At 34.7% G+C, this 22,848-nt stretch overlaps 1 protein-coding gene across 1 annotated transcript in view; it reads left to right on the top strand.

The window, feature by feature from the left end:
- The window catches only part of LOC149774342 (splicing factor 45-like), a 70,590-nt gene that overhangs the window by 35,020 nt on the left and 12,722 nt on the right, over window positions 1–22,848 (top strand). Inside the window, exons 5-12 of the mRNA XM_089945474.1 lie at window positions 3,613–3,812; window positions 5,838–5,983; window positions 6,530–6,586; window positions 8,462–8,516; window positions 14,178–14,332; window positions 16,150–16,220; window positions 17,329–17,427; window positions 18,432–18,504. Of these exons, the coding sequence (XP_089801600.1) occupies window positions 3,613–3,812; window positions 5,838–5,983; window positions 6,530–6,586; window positions 8,462–8,516; window positions 14,178–14,332; window positions 16,150–16,220; window positions 17,329–17,427; window positions 18,432–18,504 (856 nt within the window). The remainder of the gene's footprint in view (window positions 1–3,612; window positions 3,813–5,837; window positions 5,984–6,529; window positions 6,587–8,461; window positions 8,517–14,177; window positions 14,333–16,149; window positions 16,221–17,328; window positions 17,428–18,431; window positions 18,505–22,848) is intronic.

Here is a 22,848-nt window from a genome sequence, read left to right as displayed (position 1 = left end):
CACAACAACAACAACATTAAAATATTATCCCAGTATGACAGCAATGAACAACAGTAGGGTTTGATTCAACGCTCGCAATTAGGCTAGTGAGTGTATTTACATAATGGCATCACCGCATGTACATTGTATTTTTGAACATGTGCTGAATGAAGTACATCCCTTGGAATCATATCATGGGCACCACTGCACTAAACTTTAATGATAAATCCACAATACGATAATGAAGTTTCATAAATAATGCTTCAAAAATTATGCTAATACTTTAAAAACTGAGTTGTAGTTTGCTTTGATGTAAGCAGCCTACTTTACAAACCTACGGTAATTGAGCTAACATTACGGACTGAAAGGCGATTAAACATCAGAGTACTGATATAGTTACCTGTCAAAATTCCCTCTTAACCCAAGCCAGTTTCAGGGCTTTAATGATAAACTGGCCTGTATTGATGTTGGAAAATAAGACAAATCTGCTAATTATAAACAAAGGAGATGCCGAAACATCCAGCTTTCCATTAGATTGATGATGATCTTAGTTGTTCTATATTCAGAATTTTAGCCTCTATTATTACCTTACTTTCATGAACGTATAACAGTTATACTAGTTGTGCCTTGCACAATTGAATGTGTGTACCTTTTCATAAATGTTACCTCAATTTGGAGCATCGCATACATCATTGAAAAAGAGTAACTTGTAAGCACGTGGATCAACATAAATGAAACAGATATTACAGAATATCTGAAGTGTTATCTATAAGAATGTGATTTGGTCGAAAAAATGAATAAAGCAAAATCTGCATCTAATGTTTTTGGGAATACACAAGGACTAAAGTGACGCTAGGCATGATTTGCACTGTGTAAGTAATGTATATTACAGGCGGGTCTCCCAGGTAAACTTGAACTGGCCCCATGAATTATGAAGTCTTTTTAGCTTATTAATTTCGTGTTGGAAAAATCAGAAAATACACACATGCAAAATAATAACAAAAGCAATCATAGTAGTTTGTAACAGTTTCGTAAGTGTTCACTAAGAATGTATTTTTTTCACATGCATTTACATCTGAGGACAGGGAAAATAATTATATTTTTTGTCCCAGAATTTATAGCCATTATGGTAGTCAACAAAATAATCTTAAACTCTTTAAAGTTTAGACCTCGGCCCAAGGATAAGCCGACCTCTCTTCTTCCAGGCATTTATTTTTTCCTAATTATTCGGCTTATACGTGAGTATATATGGTTATTGCTTTTGTGTTCCTTGTTGCTGAAATTCAAGGATATTTTTTTACCTTGCTCAGCAAAATGGTGCTTCTGTTAATTGTTACCCCATATTAGTGGTTTTTAAGTATGTGTCAGCCTGCCATATTTCAGTTCACATTTGTATGATTTGTTAGTTTTTCTCTTTCAGCTCATTAATATGTTGCAAAGTGTTTGGGCTCAAGAAGGCTTGCTGGGACAGTTTCATTATACCAAATGTACATGCACAGACAAATGTTTTGTTTGTTGCCTGTGGATAGATGAAGTGTTGGACATGGCAGAAAGTCACTGTACTTTCTGTCGGAGGAAGGGAGGTCCCTCATCTTCATTGTCATCTTAAAACGATCACCTCCATTTCCCATAGTCTGGATCACTTCAGTTTGTGAGGAAATTTGTGCCTCTAATGGGGCACGAACTTGGAGCTATTTCCATGTTTAGGAGATTGCCAAAAGATCTTGGATCCCTACTGGTTATTCCAATATCATCTGTGCCTATTAGGGATAGATCTTTTGTCCCTCCTGAGAATGGTAAAATGCAGGTGCCAAAGAGTGAATCTTGCAGTCTTATTAGAGATGTGCAGTACCCATTCAAGTTAGATAAAGTGTCAGTGACCATTAAGAGCCAGTCATTTATTCCTGAAGAAAGGAAGGATCAGTACTATGACTCCTATAGCTCTAATGCAGATTTGGATTTACCTGTCAAATCTTCTTCACTGGACCAGTATGGGAGCAACTGGACACTGGGTTTTGATTGACAGTCTGGAAACACAGATAAAGTTGATACCACCCTTTCTATAGATTACTGTTCAGTACCTATGGAGATGGGGGCCAGATTTTGCTTGCCTGTCTAGGGAAGGGTACGCAAATTGCCCCCCTCCCATTTCGTATGTTCCAAGCCAGTCCCTATGGGATTTTGAGCCACCTCCACTACCCGCTAGTGTAGTGAGTCTTCATCCATCCCTACTCCTTTTGATATCAGGAATGTCTCTGATAGGCAGGCTGTGGACCTTCCCTGTCACATCTGTCTTTGTCCAACAAAACGAAATGTAGGTGGGCCATCACACTTTTCCAGGATCATCAAGAAGGGATCATTGATCCCATTCATTAAGGAGGAAAGGTCCAATTAAATTTAGTTTCACAATCATTCATGTCAAGTTGAAGTGCCCGATTGTATATACAGTTGCATATGTAAAAGAAATGCTGTGACAAATGCTAAGTGACCCCTGCTGATACAGTGACCTCTGCCACAATAGACACTTTAAGGATTTATGGCAGTAAAATCCACCAGTCATGCCATAACCTACATGTTCCCCAGACCTAAACCCCATGGAAATGTGTTTTAAATATTTTTAAAAACATTAATGAAATAGGACAGTAACAGAAAAATGGCACAGTAAAATGCTGAATATACAGATATGTATTCTCTTAATACAGTTATATCAGGGTATTGCAAGTGCTTATTCCATGAAGCTGGATATCTGAGGATTAATTCAATATTGTCTTCAGTACCATGTTAGAGATATAGACTGTTGTTCACCGAAACTGTCTTCAGATGCTATGTAAAAAATCAAACTAATAGGTGATACGGTATGCTTGATTCATTAATAGATCTAACAATATTGATTGTTTATTGATCCGATCCCAAGTGTTAATTAGGAGAGTTTTATATTGGAAGCTTAGTCATATTTTTTTAAATGTTGAAACGATCATCTGTTACCAGTAAAAGATTCTGGTAGCATTTCCATATTAGGCAATCATACTCTATCAACAGCAGGCATTTGAACATGTGAGAGATTTAATCTGATAGGAAAACAGCTGAGTCAAGAAGGCTGTTGCTATGATACTATGCACCTCGTTAGTGATCAGTGGAAGTCCAAAGGGAAAAGAAATGTGAAGTATCACCGTCCTGTAATCATGGATTCAAGAGCAAGAAAGCTGACTTTTGTTATTGCAAATGTTTTAATTGACTAATTTTCATCACATACATTGCAAATGTTGTAAATGGACTAATTTTCATGATATACATGTACCAATTTTCATGGACTTGATGGCTGCAACAGGTCATGAATCTAAAACCCAACAAAACAATCACCTTTCTGTATGGAAAGAATATGACCCTTTCCCAAATCTACAAACAAGTGTGATTTTTGCAAAACTTGGAAAATTGAAGCCTAAGAAAATAAATGAATTTACCATTAATTGTTTTACTGACTTTGCTCATGCTTCACATGTAATATATAAACCACCATTAAATGAAAATAATATAATCTTTACATAAAAAGATATTACTTTATGTTGTTGTGTTTGTGTTATTGTAAAGTGATAGTGAAAGATGCATACTGGATATTTCATCACATCATTTTAGATTGAACGAGTACCACAACCTGCAACAGCTATTACACTAGGTGGATCCCCTTTTATAGCCAGTGAACCAGTGCCTTCCTTCACTGGGGTAGCAGATGAATATGATCCATTACGACCAAATGATTATGAGGATTTTGTAAAGAAGAGGAAAGAGCAGAGGCTTAGGGAGAGAGAAGAGGAAGACCGTAGAAGAGATGAAAGGTATAAATATTCTTTCAGAATAAGTATATTTTGGGGTGGGGGAGACCACAATAATTAAATAAATATTAACATGAATTTTAATTTTATTAATTTTACTTAGAGTAAAAGTATAGAAAAACTTTCAGAAGCATGGCTAATGTATCATTTTTTCTTCTTCAAAATGTATGGTGCTACGTTATTCTTATAGAATAAACTTTGGAAAGAATGCAAGTCATAATGTTCCAGTGTTCTTGATCGTAATTGTGCAATATAAATAGTACAGCATTTGTTTGTAATCTGTTTTGAGTTTCATGTGTATTACAGCTTTCAATTTTTTTTTCAAAGTGGGTCTTGGAAATACTATAGAAATAAAAGGGAAACTATGACAAATTAATAACCAGTACACAAAACACTTTATTGAAATAATATTTTTTGAGAAGAACATCAAAGTTACCGCTTGATGCAGAACAGCATGTAAATTTCTGTATGCTAACAGGTACATGTACATGTCATCAGTCTACAGGGATGTATGTTGTAACTAAGCAATTTTTTTCTGATGTATACTCATTTGATGGACAAGGATGTGGGAAGATATAATTTTTAAAAAAAAAATCCTTATGTTCTCTACATTACGTGCTTTTCTCATTGTGTATCCATACCTAGGTCAAAGATGAATACCACATCAAAATTGTTTACCACTGCATAGTTTTTACAGGTAAAGGTATGAAAGTGACAGGTGCCATGGTTGGGTTTGCGGTGCAGGGGTTTCTCCCATCTGTTTCTTTTTAGTGTTGACTTCTGGAGTGAATACATTAGAATCGGCAGGGAGTGTCATAAAACCCACTACTGTTGCAATAAAATCCATGATGAACTTCCACTAGATTGAGTAGGTTTCCACTAAATTGGGGGTGGGGGTGGGAAACCACCAGATTGAGTGGACTTCCACTGTTGACAGATGGCATAAACCCACACTCCACCAGAAAAGCAAATTAGCAACGATTAATTTTAGAGAAATAATACCCAATAAGAGATCCAAAATTTTGGGATCCCTAATATTATATATATATATATATATATATATATATATATATATATATATATATATATATATATATATATATATATATATATATATATATACATACATACACATATGTGCGTATGTGTGTGTAGATACATGAGAATTAATTACCAGGTCATATATATATATATATATATATATATATATATATATATATATATATGTATGTATGTATGTGCATGTGTGTGTAGATACATGATAACTAATTACCGGGTCATCATGCCAGTGTGTCTGCTACACACAAGTGCATATAACACCTATTGAGTAACATCATTTTTTGGTGATGTGTGTTTAGTTGTGAGGGAATATTGGTTCATGTATGCAGGTAAGGTGATGGGTGCTGTTTACCTGCTGACTTGGGATCGAATTGCTGTAGAGTACAAATTAAAAATTCTCTAACCTGTATGATAGTATTATTTGTATTTAAATATTAATTCTGCCTAATTCAAGCATTCTTCTATAGGAATCTAGGGATAGCACTTTCCGTTCTGTCTGGTGTATTTTTATAATTCTTTCTATATATCTTGATTTCTTTCATAGGAATTTGGAAGATACATGAGAATTAATTACTAGGTCGTCATGTGTATGTGTCTGCTACGCACGAGTGCATATAACACCAATTGAGTAACATCATTATTTTGGTGATGTGTGCTTATTCTTGAGGGAATATGGGCTTGTGTGTGCAGGTAAGGTGATGGTGCTGTTTACTTGCGGGCCAGGGTTTGAATCTCTGTTGAGTACGAATTAAATGTTCTCTAACTCTAACCTGTATGATAGTATTTTGTGTGTGTGTGTGTATGTATATATATATATATATATATATATATATATATATATATATATATATATATATATATATATATATATATATATATATATATATTCTTTGTTCCCTTGAGTGATCTTGCAAATTACGATATGGTTTTGTACAAAAGTTAAGTTCTGTTTTGTTTTAATTTTCACAGGAGATATCGTAATAGAGACTATGATAGAGACAGAGAAAGGGACAGGGACAGAGATTTTGGTAAAGGTGAAATGGATAAAATGAAGAGGAGGAGAGAAGAGGAGGAGGAAGAGGAATTTGAAAGACCTTCACTACCTGCCAGAGGAGGTACAAATAGGGACAATCATAATTTAATTCTTTATCGGTTTAATATGTAACTGGCTAAATGTAAATTCCTTAGAAAATACAAACGAATGCATATTTAAATATATGTATACGTACAGAGACTAAATTCACACATGTATTAATTAGGTATCCAGGTAACATCTTTTGTTTTTTGTTGTTTTTAACATGATTTTTAACACATGCTGAGAAAATGTGAGCTAAGTGTCTTTTCAAGGGATAAACAGCACCACCAGATTCAGTTTGGCCTGGGTGGGTGGGTATCGATCCTGTGACCCATGACTGATATGCTACCAACTTAGCTACCACAGCTTCCCTAGGTTATAATTAATCGTTGAAACACGTAGGTTTGGTAATTATTCTCATCATTTGCATTGTGCAGTATGCACAAATCATTAGAATTGCTTTGTTTATCATGTCTTCTTTGTCTACTATATAAAGTAGTGCCTGTGTCTACTGTCCACTGTTGATAATGCAGTGTTTTATGCAGAAGGAATGATTGAATACATTAATGCATAACATAATTTTTAGGTGCAGCTATAGCTCCTCCAACTTCCCTCCTTGAAGAATATTCAGTGCCTGCAGAAGGTAAGTTTTGTCTTGTTCTTTCCAACATTTGCAAAAGTAGTATTTGTCACAATGCCATTGGGCATCCATTGTCATATATCTGACCTCAACATTTGCTTAGCAACTAGAAAGGCTCTTTTAAACGTTTCCTGCATTAGACATACAGTTAAGTTTTTGTGATATTGTTCCCCATAAGTGTATTGCAGGTGTGATCCTTAAATTAAAAGTGTAAGTGGAACCATTGATATTTGCTCAGTTAAACAAGTATATGCACATCAGTATAAAGTCCACACTTCAAGGCCAACACAATTTGTATGCTTCACTGATTCTTACATGTTCCAGCAGATATGTGGTAGAGAGAGTACATTCTCTATTCTTGCAAAATACATAGTGATTTAAAGGGAAATCTGGACCAGAAAACTACTGGGAGCTTGTTAAAGGTTAAACTTTATGATTACAATAAATGTCATCAGTGGTCATCAGTTGGAGATATTGTGAAGGAAACTAAAAAGTGTTTGTGGTTTTCATAAAATATCTTTGCAGTGAACTTTAAGATATACAAATATTCATTTTTCATTTAACTCATTCAGCCCCAGCACTGTTATCAGTATCGCTGCTGCTATGCCCCAGCACCACTAAGCTGTGTCTAGCACTTTGTGCCCCCGAGTTTGTACCTGTTTGGAAAATTTTGTAAACATTGTACACATGCATTCACTCTTACCTGAATTTCTCTTCTTATATCCAATAAAAATTCACGAAATTTCACCAATTATTCCAAATGAATTTGTCTACACAGTGATTTATTTGTTTACCTATTTGTTCAAGTCTTTCACAACTTATTTATACACTATTTACAAAATTATGTGCAACATTGATCTGCAAGAACTCTATCATCACCGCATCTTCTGACGATTCATTCTCAGAAACTTCTAAGTCCGAATCTAAATCTCGTAAAATATCCAACTGCCAAACATATCTTTTCTCTGCTTGCTCAATATTTTTTAGATCAAATCTGAGAAACTCATTTTCGCTCTCATAAAAAATCACTCTTACTTCCACCATCATTTACGATTTTTCATGAACAGAGCTTGTAGTAAAACTTCTCAGTTAGTAACCCTTGGCTTCTGAACAATTCAGATTTGCACAAATGAAAGTTAAATCATTTCTGATTGGTTTAATATTGGTCTGATTCTTAGAAAAATACCATTTGTAACCAATCAGAGACATTGTATGTAATACACATTCACCATGACTGAAGATGGGATTGGCCACTGAATGCAGTAAACAAACCGTGACTACAGACGGGATCGGCCATTGAATGCAGAAACCAGATCACGCTTACAGATGGGGTTGGGGCCGAATGAGTTAATTGACAGTGCACTGACTAGTACTCATTCATAAGTATTTTACAAAATACAAAAGTTGTGGAATGAATATGACATTGAGTAATCATCAATATTGACCTGTGTGTTTACATTATGAGTTTCTCATGAATATTTTCATAAAATCAATGTGATAAATATGACTGGAAATGAATTACAAGCAAAATGTAATGGATTCAATAGTTTTAATCAAGAGAAGCACAACTTCACCTGAATGAACAATAAAAGAAATTGCTAAAATTCAGTTTTTTTATGTTACCCTGTTAACTTATTAGGCAAGAATGAGATATAACGATGAAATAGAGAAATCCATCACAGAGAGGGAGAGAGAGAGTATGATTTTGCAATGAATGTGTGCAAAACATCAAAAATAAAGCAAGAAGCAGAAATTGTGTAAAACGAGAAACATAAATCAATCATTTATTTTATAGGTGAGCAGTGCATTCTTATCAGTTACTCTTTATTCACAATTCATAAAATCTTCATTTATTTCCTTTTGATTTCTTGTTTTCAGAACCACCAGAGAGGCCAAAGTCTCCACCAGTTTCATTCAATCTTGGGATGCAAATGTGAGTTTTTGGTCATATGGCATACCTGCCAACCATATTGATTTAGCAATAAGTCTTTTGAAAATGTGAAAAGGATCCTTAAAATACAGACTTAGGGAATAAAAGCCCCCAAAAATTGTAAATATGATTGCAGCAATAAAATCCAGATAATTGGCTCATCCTTGTTTGATTTGGATCTGGGTTTTATAGATTTAGTGGAGTTGATTAGGGAACCAAATTAATGTTACAGGAGTACCTCAGATGCTTTAAGCTGCATATACTTTTTCATGCAAAACATCTGCATGATCCAAGCGTTTCTTGTAGAGTTTTTAATTTTTTTTATGTCAAACAGCGAATACATGTTCAGGATGTAAAGGAAAATATGGCTCTTATAAATTCTTAATAGTACAGAATAATAAATAGAAATCTTCAGATTCTTGGGGAAAACAGGAGGAAGAGCAACAGTTAAGTTTACTGGACATCGCATGTCAATTTGACTATGTCATGTGGTGGGAGATGTGATTGCCATCATGAGAAATATAAAAAAACAAGAATTATGTCAAGTTGTGAGATACCAAAAAGCTTTTGAGCTCACAGGATTTTGAATTGAAGTTTGTGCTTCTGCATTGGAGGTAATTAAGGCTTAAGTGTACCTTATCAACTTTTTAGTTGAACATAATGTTTACAGTCGCTGCATCAGTTTTGGATATAATTTCTGAATGTTTTAAAAACAGTTTTTGCAACTTAGCAATTACAACTACATAATAATTTGTTACACCTTACTGGTCAAACTTACAGAAAAAAAAACATCTGCCTTACTGAGATGGTTTTGTTAGGGTCATCATGTCTGATAAAACCAGGTGAGCTTATGATGTGGTCTTTTGTTGATTGTACATCATCTGTCCATCAACAGTTGCTATTTTAAACTTTTTGAAAACAAAAGAACTAGACCAGTCTTGACTAAATTTGGCCAGGAACATCTTGGCATAAAAGGATTTCATATTTGTACAAATGAAGCTAATCTACTACCAAATGTGGCCACCATTACTAAAAATAGGAAAACCATTAAGTGACAAATATATATTAAATAACTAACACTCAACAGAATGTGGCCACACTTGACAGAAAGTGTCCTGGCCTGAAGGACTTTCAGGATTGTAGAAAGGATGTCAATCTGCAATCAAATATGGCCACCACAACTAAATAGATAGAAAAACTTTTAAAGACTTCTATGCAGAAACCATTTGACCAAATTTGACAGAAGTCATCTTGGTATGAAGCACTTTCAGATCTTATACAGATGATGTCAGTCTCCCATCAAATATATTTAGCATTGCTTAAATAGGAAAAGCTTGAATCATCTTCAAGTCACTGATCTGCTGGATTGTCTTTAGTGCTGAAAGCAAATTCAAGAGTCAGCTGTACTTCAGCCAAATATGATAGTTGGTATAGACAAATGACTTATTATAGACATGGGTAGAGATGTTAAAATTTTCGGAAATTTCTATCAGGTACCCATCAGTTATAATGATCATTTACCTGGGTCTTTGATCAAAGGAAGATTGTATTAAATGTGTAGATGTGTACCTGAACTGCTTTGATGTATGTTCAGACACACCAACCCCCAAGTGAGGTATTAGCATAATTTATCACTAATATAAGTGGCAAAAGAGTGTAATCTGAGCATAAAAAGAGCAGTCTATATATTACATGCCATAATTACAGAAAACTGTAGGAAAAATGAACATATTTTATTAAATGTACACTTAGTTTTGCTACTTATCTGGATCTGCAGTAAAAATTTTTGACACAAATCAGCTAAATCCATGTGGATTAGTAGTTAATACAAGAGTACAGTGCAACCCTGCTATAACGCGCGTCGCTATAATGCAAATTTGGATATAACGCAGTTGTGGTGTGGCTTCCGAAATTTTGTATATTCATTTGCACATGAAAAAATATTTTTTGTTCAGAGTACATGAAATAGTGAATAAAAATTTTTAGTTTCATTATGGGGAAGAGATCGTGTATGAATTCGAATTTAATATGATCGTGGCGTGGTTCCTTAAATTTTAAATACATGTATGTGTATATTTCTTGTACCGGGAAAAATTATATTTTTTGAGTATGTGAAATAGTGTGTAAAGCGTTTATTATCATTTTAGGGAAGAGTTCGTGTATGAATTTTAATATAATACAGTTGTGGTGTAGCTTATAAAATTGAACAATATCACCAGGTTCTTGAAGTGTTATGCCAAAATAAACATTATCGGGTATGTTACCAGTAAAATAATTATCTGCTTTATTAGCTGGAAATTGAAATGGTATGAAATTGTACATGCATTCAGCTTTAAAATTTTTTTTTATAAAAGTGACTCGTGACCATTCCAGGCCTGCTGCACTTAGTTCTCGGGTTTTACATGTGTATGGGGTTTAATTATGAACTCGGTATTGATTTCCTATTTGTTTATAAAAATATTTTACCGTTATGGTAATGCAAGTTCACAAATGCAATTCGTTCTCTGCACTTTGTGCAAAAAAGAAAATATTATCATTTTGGGGAAGAGATGGTGTATGAATTCGAGTATAATACGATATATAATACGATCGTGACGTTTTTCCTGAAATTTTAAATACATGTACGTGTATTTTTCTCATACCCGGAAAAATACTATTTAAACGTACGAGAAATAGTGTGTAGAACATTTATTATCAATTTAGGGAAGAGTTCGAGTATGAATTTGAATATAATATGATTGTAGCTTGGCTTTTGAAATTTAACAATTTCACCAGATTCTTGAAGTGTTATGCCAAAATAAACATTATCAGAAATGTTACTTGTTACTGATCCATGAGTAAAGCCAGTAAGTTGTCTTAGTGATTGTCTTCAATTAATTCTGTATGCCATTGTTGCTCAAACAATAGATGGCATGTGTTTCTTTAACTGCATACACAAACAAGCAGCAGACAATGTGGTGGTTGATAAAAGATTCTCACAATTTAATAAACATCAAAAAACAAAAGCCGCCAGCATATTTGCTGGGCTTGGTGGTGTTATTAGACGCAATCAGTTGACAGTAAATAATGTCCGTTTTATTAGCTGGAAATTGAAAGGGTATGAAGTTGTACATGCGTTCATCTGTACATTTTTTTAAAAAAGTGACCATGACCAATGCAGGCCTACTGCTCTTAGTTCTTGGGTTTTACATGGGTATGGTGTTTGTTTATGAACTCGTTATTAATATCCTTTTTTTTCATAAAAATATTTTACCATTATGGAAAAGCACGTTTCTTTCGATATTCACAAAATCTGAAGTAAAAGTTATATGCACGCTGAAAGCATGTGTTGATTGGTAATTATTCTTGTTGTAGTTGTTCAACCGAATAGGTGTACAAGCGTTAATTATTGGAAATTTGCAATGGATAAGTATACACGGAAACACATATTTTAGCAGTATGAAATTTGTACAGACACTGTTCATAGATCCTGGAACGTAATGAACCGTACACCTGCTTCGTCTTTCCTAACCTAATTTTGCTATTAATTTTTCCCATTGAATTCAGACACATAATGATGTGTGACAAAATTATTGAATAGTTTAAATATGTACGCAATTTTTGTGATGGAATTACATATTCTATTGATTAATTTCAAGCCCCGACGGTACGATATCAGACAGCAAGTAAATGATGTTGATACTCTGTTTATGCTACATATTAGACGTTGAATGCAGATACAATGATCAGGGAAAAAATTATTGAATATTGTAAATATGTGTGCAGTTTTTCAATGGAATTACATGTATTATAGATGAACTGAATGCTATGACGACATGATATTAAACGGTGTTGATACCCTATTCATCATATACATTAGACATGAATACACGTATATGTGCCAATGAGTAGTTCTCTCAAAAAAGTAAAATACTGTAAAACCCTGCAATAGCGCGACCCCGATATTAACGCAATCCAATTTTGTGGACCCCAATTATCACGTTATAGCAGTGTTCAACTGTATTAATATAAAGAAATGGATAAATTATTTATGCATAACACTCATTTTAACTAGTCTTCATGTTTACATTAACTTTTGTGAATAGTCATTAAGTCCACAAGTGATGACTGTTGTATCCTTGACCTGCCTTGGTTCTTCCCCTAACGATGGTCTGTGCAACACGTTTTTAAGTTTAACAGAATCCCTCTCCTCTAACATTTTTCAGTCATATACATCCAACAGTCACATTGATACAGCCCTTTTTTTGTGCTATCTGGCACCGTTTATTTTCAGTTTAGACTGGTCCACTACATATGTAGTATCAAAATAGAATGACTCTATGACAGGTGATTTCACATTCAAGAATTTCAAGTAAAATTAATGTAAAAATTACCATATTTACACACATGGTCAATTTTTATTAGATTTGTTTTCAGTGATATTAAATAACAAAGATTTCCCATGTATTTAAATAGTTCAGTAAAAAATTTCATTCTGTATAGTTGTCCATTTTGTTCTTTATTCCTAACATGGTATAAGAAGTGCATGTTATGGTAACCAAGTTTTTGTGTTGCCTTGGCAGTGACAAAAATATAAGCCTTCAGTTTCCCACTAACAAAAAAAAAAAAGAGTCCATTAAACAAACACGCGAACAGTTTCCCTAACTTGAACAGCTAACACTCACTCCAGGGCCACAAACTTGAGGCAAAAATGGCATTAGATAAACCAGGACATTTATATTGTGGTTTCTTTTATTTGAATTGTAGTGTTTTTTAAATTTTATATTTTATCATTTCTTAATCAGTACTTACTGTCACTGTTGATGAAAGGTACTGACCTAGTTAATGTCATCAGGATCTCCAAACAAGTGCATTTAAGTCATGAGAAAAATGGTGCACGAACCATGAACAGGCACAAAGTTAGGATGGTCAAGCTTTAAATATTAGCATTGATTGTTAATTAGGTGGCACGAGAAAGGAGAGAAGTATTCTCCTTTGTAATATTATATAGTATATGTATGACAAGTAAATTGTAAGCAGCTTTACAAGCCCCTTTGATGATGAATAAATATGCACACTAACTACACAAGATAATGTTGGAGTAGAAGGCTGAGACTTTAGTAATGGAAATCTAAACTGCTACTACCATATTACTGCAACATAACTAGAAAGTTTAGTAAGTTTTTACTAAGCAGTTGGGGGCCCCAGGTGGTCTGAAGCACTCTCCGTTATGGATCACTGCCATCTCACCTCTGTCTGCATGGGTTTGAGTCTAGGATTCGCCAATGTGGACATGTGAGAAAGTTTGCCAGTAACTTCTCATGGGTCGGTGGTTCTTCCTGGGGTTTTCCGGGGTTCTTCCTCCACCATTAATACTGGCCGCCATGCATAGCCTATTGTGTGCTGCAATATGACATTAAACCCCACAACAACAACAACTAAGCAATTTAGGTGACAGATTGGCATAAGGAGGGTACCACAGTATTCCCCACTAAACTGTGACAACAATTGATTCGGCTTTGATTAAAGAACCACATTTAACTGATTTCATGCAGCATCATTTATATTCTTGCCAATGCTTTAAAACCTAGTATCATGCACCGCATGTATTGACGCAGGTAGTAATATGACTAGGTAAATTGAGATCAGAATTCTTGATGGAGATGTTTCAATGTTATTTTTCAGGGGTAGTTCAGTTGCATCCAAGATTATGGCCAAATATGGATATAAGGAAGGCCAGGGTCTTGGCCGAATGGAGCAAGGGATTAGTACAGCTCTGTATGTGGAGAAAACCAGTAAAAGAGGGGGCAAAATTATACATGAGAAAGATATTCCAAAAGGTACACTTTTCTGTTACCACTACTTTTTAACCTTATCCTGAGTAATAATTTAATGCTTTCTGAAATTCTTTTCCTAATTCGCCTCCTCCTTCTGTAGAAAGTGAGATAACAAGAATGTTTTTATAATTTCATTTCTACAGTATAGATAAATGCTTTTAAGTTTTTCTCTATCTCTACCTGTTTCAACATAGTAAATGATTGAATAAAAAATGATGACTTACTGTATATATGTAGACTTACTCGCTTTTTACTCAAAATTTGATTCCTGCAGAGTAGGGAGTCATTTTTTAAGACAACATTAAAAAAGAATGATCTAGTGGTAATGTTGGAAACTTAAGATATTTGCAGTACACAAAGATGTGTGCATTCAGATATTATGTTTCTATGCCTTTGTTTACATTTAGAAATGCATATATGGTATTACCATGTCTGTCTGTTTCAAATTAAGTACCTCCCACCGCAAAGTGAAATGTCCATGAATGTTGTTTACCATGTATGTTTCTAACAATTACATTGCTTTTTATTTTTGTGAAAGTCCTAAAACCTGTATTTTTATTAATGTGTTTTGCTGTAAAAATACTGTTTGATCCAATGTTAGTTTTTCTTAAGTTTGATCTTTAATTTCCAAACGATATTTCCTGTTTTGTGCCATTGCATATGACCCAGTATTTGTTCAGTGCCAAGTAGAGTTCCACATCTTCCAGTGATTGTTTGACCTTAATACCTTTTAGCTTTTGTAAAGGAAGCACCCTCTTTATTTACCCATGTGACAACCCTGTCATCAACCCATGAGTTTGACACTTTCTCAATGCCAAGTAAATAAGGTGGTTATTTTGCTCCCTATGATCTTGCCACACAATTGACACATATTAAGTTGCAACTTTTAATAGATTTCACCAACTGTATGTTCAGAGTGTTGCATGCAGAGTCCAAGATAAATCTCTGCATAAGCACCTACATTTGACAGTGAAGCCAAAGAAATGGAATTGGACGATATTTACGATAACTTGACTGAGACAATTTTCTAAACAATGATAGAAGATTTCAGAATTTTATCAGACAATAAAGATGAATTATTTGTACCAGATGGCATTAGATAGTGACATTTATCGGATACTATGAATTAAAAATATATATGGACTTGACTTTCATTGTTTATTTGTAACATTCTTGGAATAAACTTATTTTAGGATCTTGTGAACTGGGTCATTGTGAACTACTTTTATACTGTCATGTGATCTATAATTGAATCCATGGATTTATCATATAAATGGATATAAAATGTTAAGCATTATGGATTTTAATTAGGACCAATTGTAAGTTGTTGATTTATTTGTGACATGTTCCACTCAAGAATATACTTGTATTTTACATTGGTTTTGTCATTTTGTTTTGTATCTGTCTGTCTAGTTGGGCTTGTTTATTTTTCCAAAATGTAGTTCTAATTTACTGACAACAAATCACCTCTTCAGATGGATCTGATTTGCACAATGCACCTCAGGTTAGAGCAAGGTAAAAAGAGAAATAAGCTTTATGTACCCTAAGAAAGGGGGTGTGGGGTGTTGGGGCTCCACTATTAGTCAAATCAACTTATAAGCAAGTATATATGGTACCTTTTTAGTAAATGCATCACATATTCTTGAATCTACTACGTTATTAAAATATTTTCAAATTGTTAGATACATGTAAAACTTAAGAATTTCTTACGTTATATTAGGTATGATCTTCACTGAATGTAATCATTAACCTATGTTATAAATGTTATAATTATTATCAAATATGTGTGGGTTTGTACACATATAATCTTTCTATTGCAGACCAGCCTCCAAGAGAACCACAAACCAATGCCAGTTTGATGAAAAATCCATCAAAAGTCATCCTATTACGAGTAATTGTTTTTTCTCTTCTTTTTCACTCTTTAAAAATAAATTGTTAATTAAGTGTGAATTGGACATTCTATATCTTGCTACATTCACAAGAGAAAGATGAGGTTGATATACTGTTCTAAAGTGTAAACATTAATTTAAATTTTCTCAGTGTTGATTATTTTAATATGCATCAATTTGAAATTTATCGTTACATTTATTTTGTTAAATTAGGTCCCATGTTACACGTTTGGAATTGAGAAAGCAAGTTCTCCATAGATTATATATGATTGTATACTTGTAAAACAGTCATCAGACTAGACTGGAGACAAAATTTTATAAAAACTGACCAGGTTTGTAGACTTCTGACAAAAACAATTGAAAACTGACCAAGTTACAACTGTTTAGCTATTGGCATACATTGCAAAATAAAGCTCAAAATTCTTATTAATCTGTTTGTAAGATTTAGAAAGAAACATTTGATTAACTAATCAAAGGATTGCAATAATAAAAATCATTAAAAAAAATCTTGATCACAGTATGTACTTATTAAGTAAGTATTTATTATGTATCAGATTTCATATAATGAACAGGATGATACAGGAAATAGAAAAATGATGAGCTTGTGCATTCCCTGCTGACTGTTGATCATTAGGTTCCCATATTACTGGAGCCTTGTTGGTTTTGAAGCAAAATCATTACTCACTAATGAAATGACTACGCATTTCAGCACATATATTAGCATACTAGTAATCAAACTGAAAATGATGGAAATTGGATGAGAGTAGATAGTTTTTCTCAAAGTCGATTTGGACAACCTCCACATGAGTAGGGTTTGATTTGGGAGGGGTCCGAATGATGAAGTTAATTTCTTTATTTAATTATAATTTTAATCACAGAAGTAGCAGTTTGATATTGAACATAAATAGGCTCCTTAAAATCTGTGTACAAAACAAAACCTCACATTGTATGCTGGAGTCAGAACTATTTTTAAAAATCTCAAGAACTGTTTCTGCCTCATATTAGACATTATATTAGATATCATTACAACTGCATATCTTGGGGAGGGGCTCCAGACAACATTACTTACAATGTTAATTTTGTTTGCTTTATACTTTTATCTTTTCATAGAATATGGTTGGTCCTGGTGAGGTGGATGAAGAACTGGAGCCAGAAACGGCAGAAGAGTGTACCAAATATGGCAAAGTTATAAAATGTCTTATATTTGAGGTAACATGTTTCAACTATTTGCACAATTTTCACAATGTAAGCTTTATTGTTGTTAACTAGCAGTATATAAATATGCAGATGTGAATTGTTTCATTCTTTGCAGATGCTTAATGAATCTGGAACCACATGTTCAACTCACTTAGACATTTTTAATGAAAGAGACTTAAACGGTTTCTTCTCTTTATTAAAACCAGCTGTAACTAAAAATAATTTTGATGATCCATTTCAGACTCTCTGATCCCAATTTCCTTCAAAACCCATACTTTTTTAGGTACTCTTTTAGGACTAGCAGATTAAGTTATGTTTATGTCCGACCATTCATCTTTCATCTGTTTTCAAACTTTGTAAAAAGCTTGCATTTGTAATAAAAAGACACCTATTGATTTTGGAGTTCAAAGGTCAAATGACTAGGTCACAGTAACTCTAAGAAGAAACATGGTTTCTGCATGTCTTGAGTTCATTATCACCTACTTTGACCAAAAATTGTGAATGGCTTGCATTTGCCTGAAAATTTTAGGGTCAAAAGCTCAAAGGTCATAGTAATATTAAAATGTTTGCCATCGATCAACCTTTGAGAGTGTAAATATTTAAAATTTCTATGTGCCATCCACCCAAAAAAGGGCTATATTAACATAATTGGAAGAACATCCTATTTTTATCTCCCAGTTATATATGGCTGTCATTGTTTCTGTGTGCCCATAATCATTTTCATTTCTGGAGTACAGCTCTCACACTGTTTAATGTCTTTCAACCAGACTTGGTACACATGTCAAGCAAGTTTTGTACATGTGCCATTGGATGCTTAAATTTTCTATTTAGTATTTGCTATAATGTAGCATCAGTAGTATATAAAGTGAGAGAGATAGACCATTGGGTAATTTCAGTATTTGTCTTTAAATAAGTGGCAGAACCAGTGGCACATGTCATCTTTTGATGACTCATGTTTTGTTTTTGTTTTTTATCAAGATTAGTACTTATTTTAGCCTCTTATCAAAATATTTCAGATCCCAGGTGCTGAAGATGATGAGGCTGTTAGAATATTTATTGAATTTGAGAAAGTAGACTCGGCAATTAAAGGTAAATTTGAAGGGCCATTATGTCAAATTGCAGGGTTTAGTATATCTTGTGCCCTGAGGGCAGGGTCAGCTAGAATGCTGGTCTAGTCTATCACATGATGAATTCAGGTATCCTAGTGCCAGTTTTCTGTATGATATCTTGACTTATCCATTGTTTTGTTCAAAACACAGAGGTTCCATTACACGATTATTTGTGGTTATCTCCTTTGAATATGTTCCCAAGTCACATTACATTAGGAATATTAGCCTGCTACCTTGTGAATATAGCCCTACTAAAAGACAATAATCTGCTTTTTGCTATTTCAGTAGACAAAAGGTAATAACTCTTGCCCATTACCTCCCCTTGGCACCACCAGGTGTCATTAAGTTTTAGCTTTGCTGCTGTACTAGGTAACATTGAACAGTTTGTCCTCTGACAATCCAAGCCATTTTGTATACGTTCTTGTTTTACAGTTTCTGCATAATTTTAGTGATTTTGTCGCCTTTAGTGACTTTATCCTTTTAAGACCATGTCACACCATGCTATCCACTGACATCTGCGAGGTCATTACGAGTTAGTGCGACTTTGACTTTTTCACTTGTTCCTTTTGAAACAGAAATGGTTTTAGTGAGTTTTTAACATGTTGCATTACTAATTTATGCTTTGTTTTTCCCTTCTTGTGTTGTTTCAGTAGAATGGTCAACTAAATACTTGAAATAGGTAGTCTATAAGTTTCATATGCGACACTGACTTTTTTTATTCCTTCATTAGTAAAGTGGAATATGTTTATATTAGCAGATTAGTAACTAGATGAATTACTTATTTATGCTTTGCTTTCTTTTGTTGTTTTGTTTCAACAGAGTGTCATTTAAATGCTATATATGCATCTTCATAGTTTGGAAGTCAACCTTGACTTTTCTTTTGTTTATACTAAGTATACTTCTTTTCTTTGTACTAAGTATACACCATCTGTGATATGTAGTGTATCTAATACATGGTCAGAGGAAATCTGGGCTACCATATTTGCTAGTTAGTCTGTTCTTGTTTGCTCATCTATGCTTTGTTTTCTCTTAATGTGTTTCAGGAGAAATTTCTACTAAATGCATGAAATGCACATTCAAAGCAATAGTCCATTCAGCATTAAAGGGAAGGAAAAATGGAATAAGTCAAGGAAGACAACATACGGTTCGTTGTTGGTGATACCGACTCATCATGGAGTATTCCCCAAGTTTAGGCAGCCCAGTGTATGTAATACCCCCCAAATGTCAGAGCATGGTGTTCTGACCAGTTAGTTAGGGCACATGGTGTTTGTATTGGATCCATCTCCTTATACCACTGCACAGCTTCTGGCTGTCCAGCCATCATGGACCATCCAGCATGGGAGACTTTTGAGAAGACGGCCCAGCCAGCTAGTTTGTTGCTTGCATTTCCGACTCTGAGGGAGTGTTTCCCAATTTTAGGCAGCCCACTGGATGCATATATGCCAACCATTACACTTTAAGCGTAATCATTACGCCTTTCTTCACTAAATTACGCCTTACGCGTAAATGTATTCGGATTTCGCTTTTTCGGTATATCCCACTCCAAACAAAATTAATAATTTGTTTTCTCATTTTTATTAACATCCCATTAATCCCACAGACCATATTCCAGAAAAAGACAGCTTCTTTGTAACAACTGCATAAGAGTACGCTTGTCCGTAGACTTACATGCACTTTCCTAACAGTATTATGTTCTATGTATAGCAGCTGCCCTATTTCCAAGAAACAGGTTGGTTCTACTTTCAAACTTTTGACCTCGGTTTCTATTTATAGCAGCTGTATGGTTTAGTTAGGAGAGAACAGACTGGTTTTCTAACATGTAATCTTTGCTCGCAGATTCTTTGTTCAAATTCATATCTGGTACAGAGCCAGTCTGTAGGTATTTGATGCTTAAAGTCAATTCTGATTTATTGTAGTCGATACATGTTAGAGAAAAAATGTTTTTCAAATAATTTCACATATGGATTAGAAAAGACGAAAAATCGATTCAGAGATGAATACATGAATTACATTATACAGTGTTCCATATAGGGCAGCTTCACGCCTCTTGCAGGCTGTGTGGATAAGATTTTAATAGTGGTAAAACCAAGAAACCTTGAATTAGCTCGTTTTACTAACTCCAGTACTAAGGTAACTTTTTTTTTTACAGCAGAACTAAATTGTGGACATGAATTTTATAAATGCTGAGGCGTTATGTATCGAGTTTTTAATAGAAGACTACATTGGTCCAATGTTCAGACAGATATTTCCTGATACCAAAGTTGCAGAAAATATGCATGTGCAAAAACAAAATCATCAAATATTGTTAGGTGTTTAGCAGAAGATACTTCACTTAAAATTGCAGAAGCCATGAAATTTGGGCTGTTTAGTATTGCAACAGACAGGAGTAGTGATTATGATGACAAAAAGTTGTACCCAGTCTGTGTAAGAGACTTTGACAACGTAAAAGGCAAAGTCAGAGTGCATTTCTTTCATTACCAGAGTTAACAGTAGATTCCACTGGAGAAAACAATATTTATTTGCTTGTTAATGCTTTGAATAAATATAAGTTGGCAGAACTGTATGGGGTTTTCAGTTGATGCTGCATCAGTGATGACTGGAATTCATAAAGGAGTTGCATTCTATGTTTTGAAACACGTCTCTATCATTGTTCATATCAGGTTGTCTCTGTCATATGATGCACATGCTGCAGGAAAGAATGCTGATAAATTAGAAGGAGAACTCCTGAAGTATCAAGTTGGCACTCTACCTGACTATGTACTAAATGCGAACATAGTTGATTTTTGTTTCATTTTCTTTGTCAGGTTATGAAAGGAATATTGGTTCTTTACCATTCTAATGCTGACTGTGAGAGATTGTTCAGCATTGTTAACAAAAGTAAAACTGAATACAGATCTAGGCTCTGTAACCCAGCATTTAGGGCTTTACTAGTGTGCAAAACATTTATAGTCTCAGCTGGTACAAAGTATTTTGAAATGCAATGTGAGAGTCTGTTGCTTTTTGAAGCTCGAAGTGTTATATACGAAAACTTGAAGCAGTAATTGATGTTAAAAGTCCAGAGGGATAAATAAATCATTCTTACATATGCTCATTGAATTTTTATCATGTTATATTTGGATTACTCTTTTTCTACTCGTATTACTCTTTTTGTCCACTTGGATTACACTTTTTCCTCGTCAGAGGTTGGCATACATGTTGATGAAAGTCTCCCCACATGTCCAAGCATAGCCTCTGCACCTATATAGGGTTTGCACTGAATCCATTGGATCTAATTCATAATAAAACCACACTGGCACCAGCCATTTCTGTTCAGCCATTCTAACATGGGGACCTTTTTGTTGAATCGGTCCAGCCAACAATGATTTTTGGGGAACTTGGTGATAGATCTGTCCCTCTAACCATACCATTGGTGACATGCCTTTTCCAAGACAGAGATTTCTGTCCAGCCAGGCCCTTTGAGTGGTCAGTACCAATGATAGCTGGACTGTCTTCTATACCACCATCTTCCAGGCTGACCATTTAATGGGCAGTTCCAGCAATGCTGGACTTAATGTATGTTCACTGCTTGTCCACAAGGGAGAGCTAGTGACATTTTCATAGGAATGGAATTGATTGGACCTCGATGCAAAGTGAGTGCAATGGAACTCCTTCATATCCACCATCCTTCAGATCATACTCATATCTGACCACAGAACTGACTGAAGTTTAGCCTTCAGGCTGCTATCAAGGACATTTATAGGGTATTGGCTGTTTAAGAATGCCCTCCACCCCCTACTGCTACTCTAAAGAATCAGTAGATCTCGTAGATCCCTCTCCAATTGGATAGACTTAACATGGCAGATTCCTTTAGTACTGATGTCCTGGATCTTGACAAGAATAAAGCAACTGTTCATTTGTCCGCTCATCTGTTTTATAAGGTGGACAAATGTGCTCCATGCCCAGCAGAGCTTGTTTGGGATGTTGTTGCACCTTCTTCATTGTTGGATTTAGCCTCATTGGCACCTTTCAGACTCAACAGAGACACCTGGCAATAGCCATGCTTGGGAGGCAACGGCCAGTATTGCTACAGTCAATGACCAGGACTGCTCACCATACCATGTCCAGTACTTTGAAGTATTCTGCCAACTTACTTCTGATAATGTGTCACATGTCTGCGATCCACATCTCTCTAACCTTGTCATACCCTCTCTTTCCAGACAACCCAGTTCGGGTCACCATTACTTTGGAAGAAGAATAGAGGAGGCAGGCAGCTCAGAAACTGACCCTCCACCTTGCCACTCTACCTACATCAACATTTGCAGCCACTCAGTCTACACTAGAGTGA

This window comes from Sinohyriopsis cumingii, unplaced genomic scaffold (assembly GCF_028554795.1).
Source record: "Sinohyriopsis cumingii isolate HCF-2022 unplaced genomic scaffold, ASM2855479v2 utg000349l, whole genome shotgun sequence".
Classification (NCBI taxonomy): Eukaryota; Metazoa; Mollusca; class Bivalvia; order Unionida; family Unionidae; genus Sinohyriopsis; species Sinohyriopsis cumingii.
The sequence above is the reverse complement of the archived record's forward strand: the minus strand, read 5'-3'. Positions and strand labels throughout refer to the sequence as shown.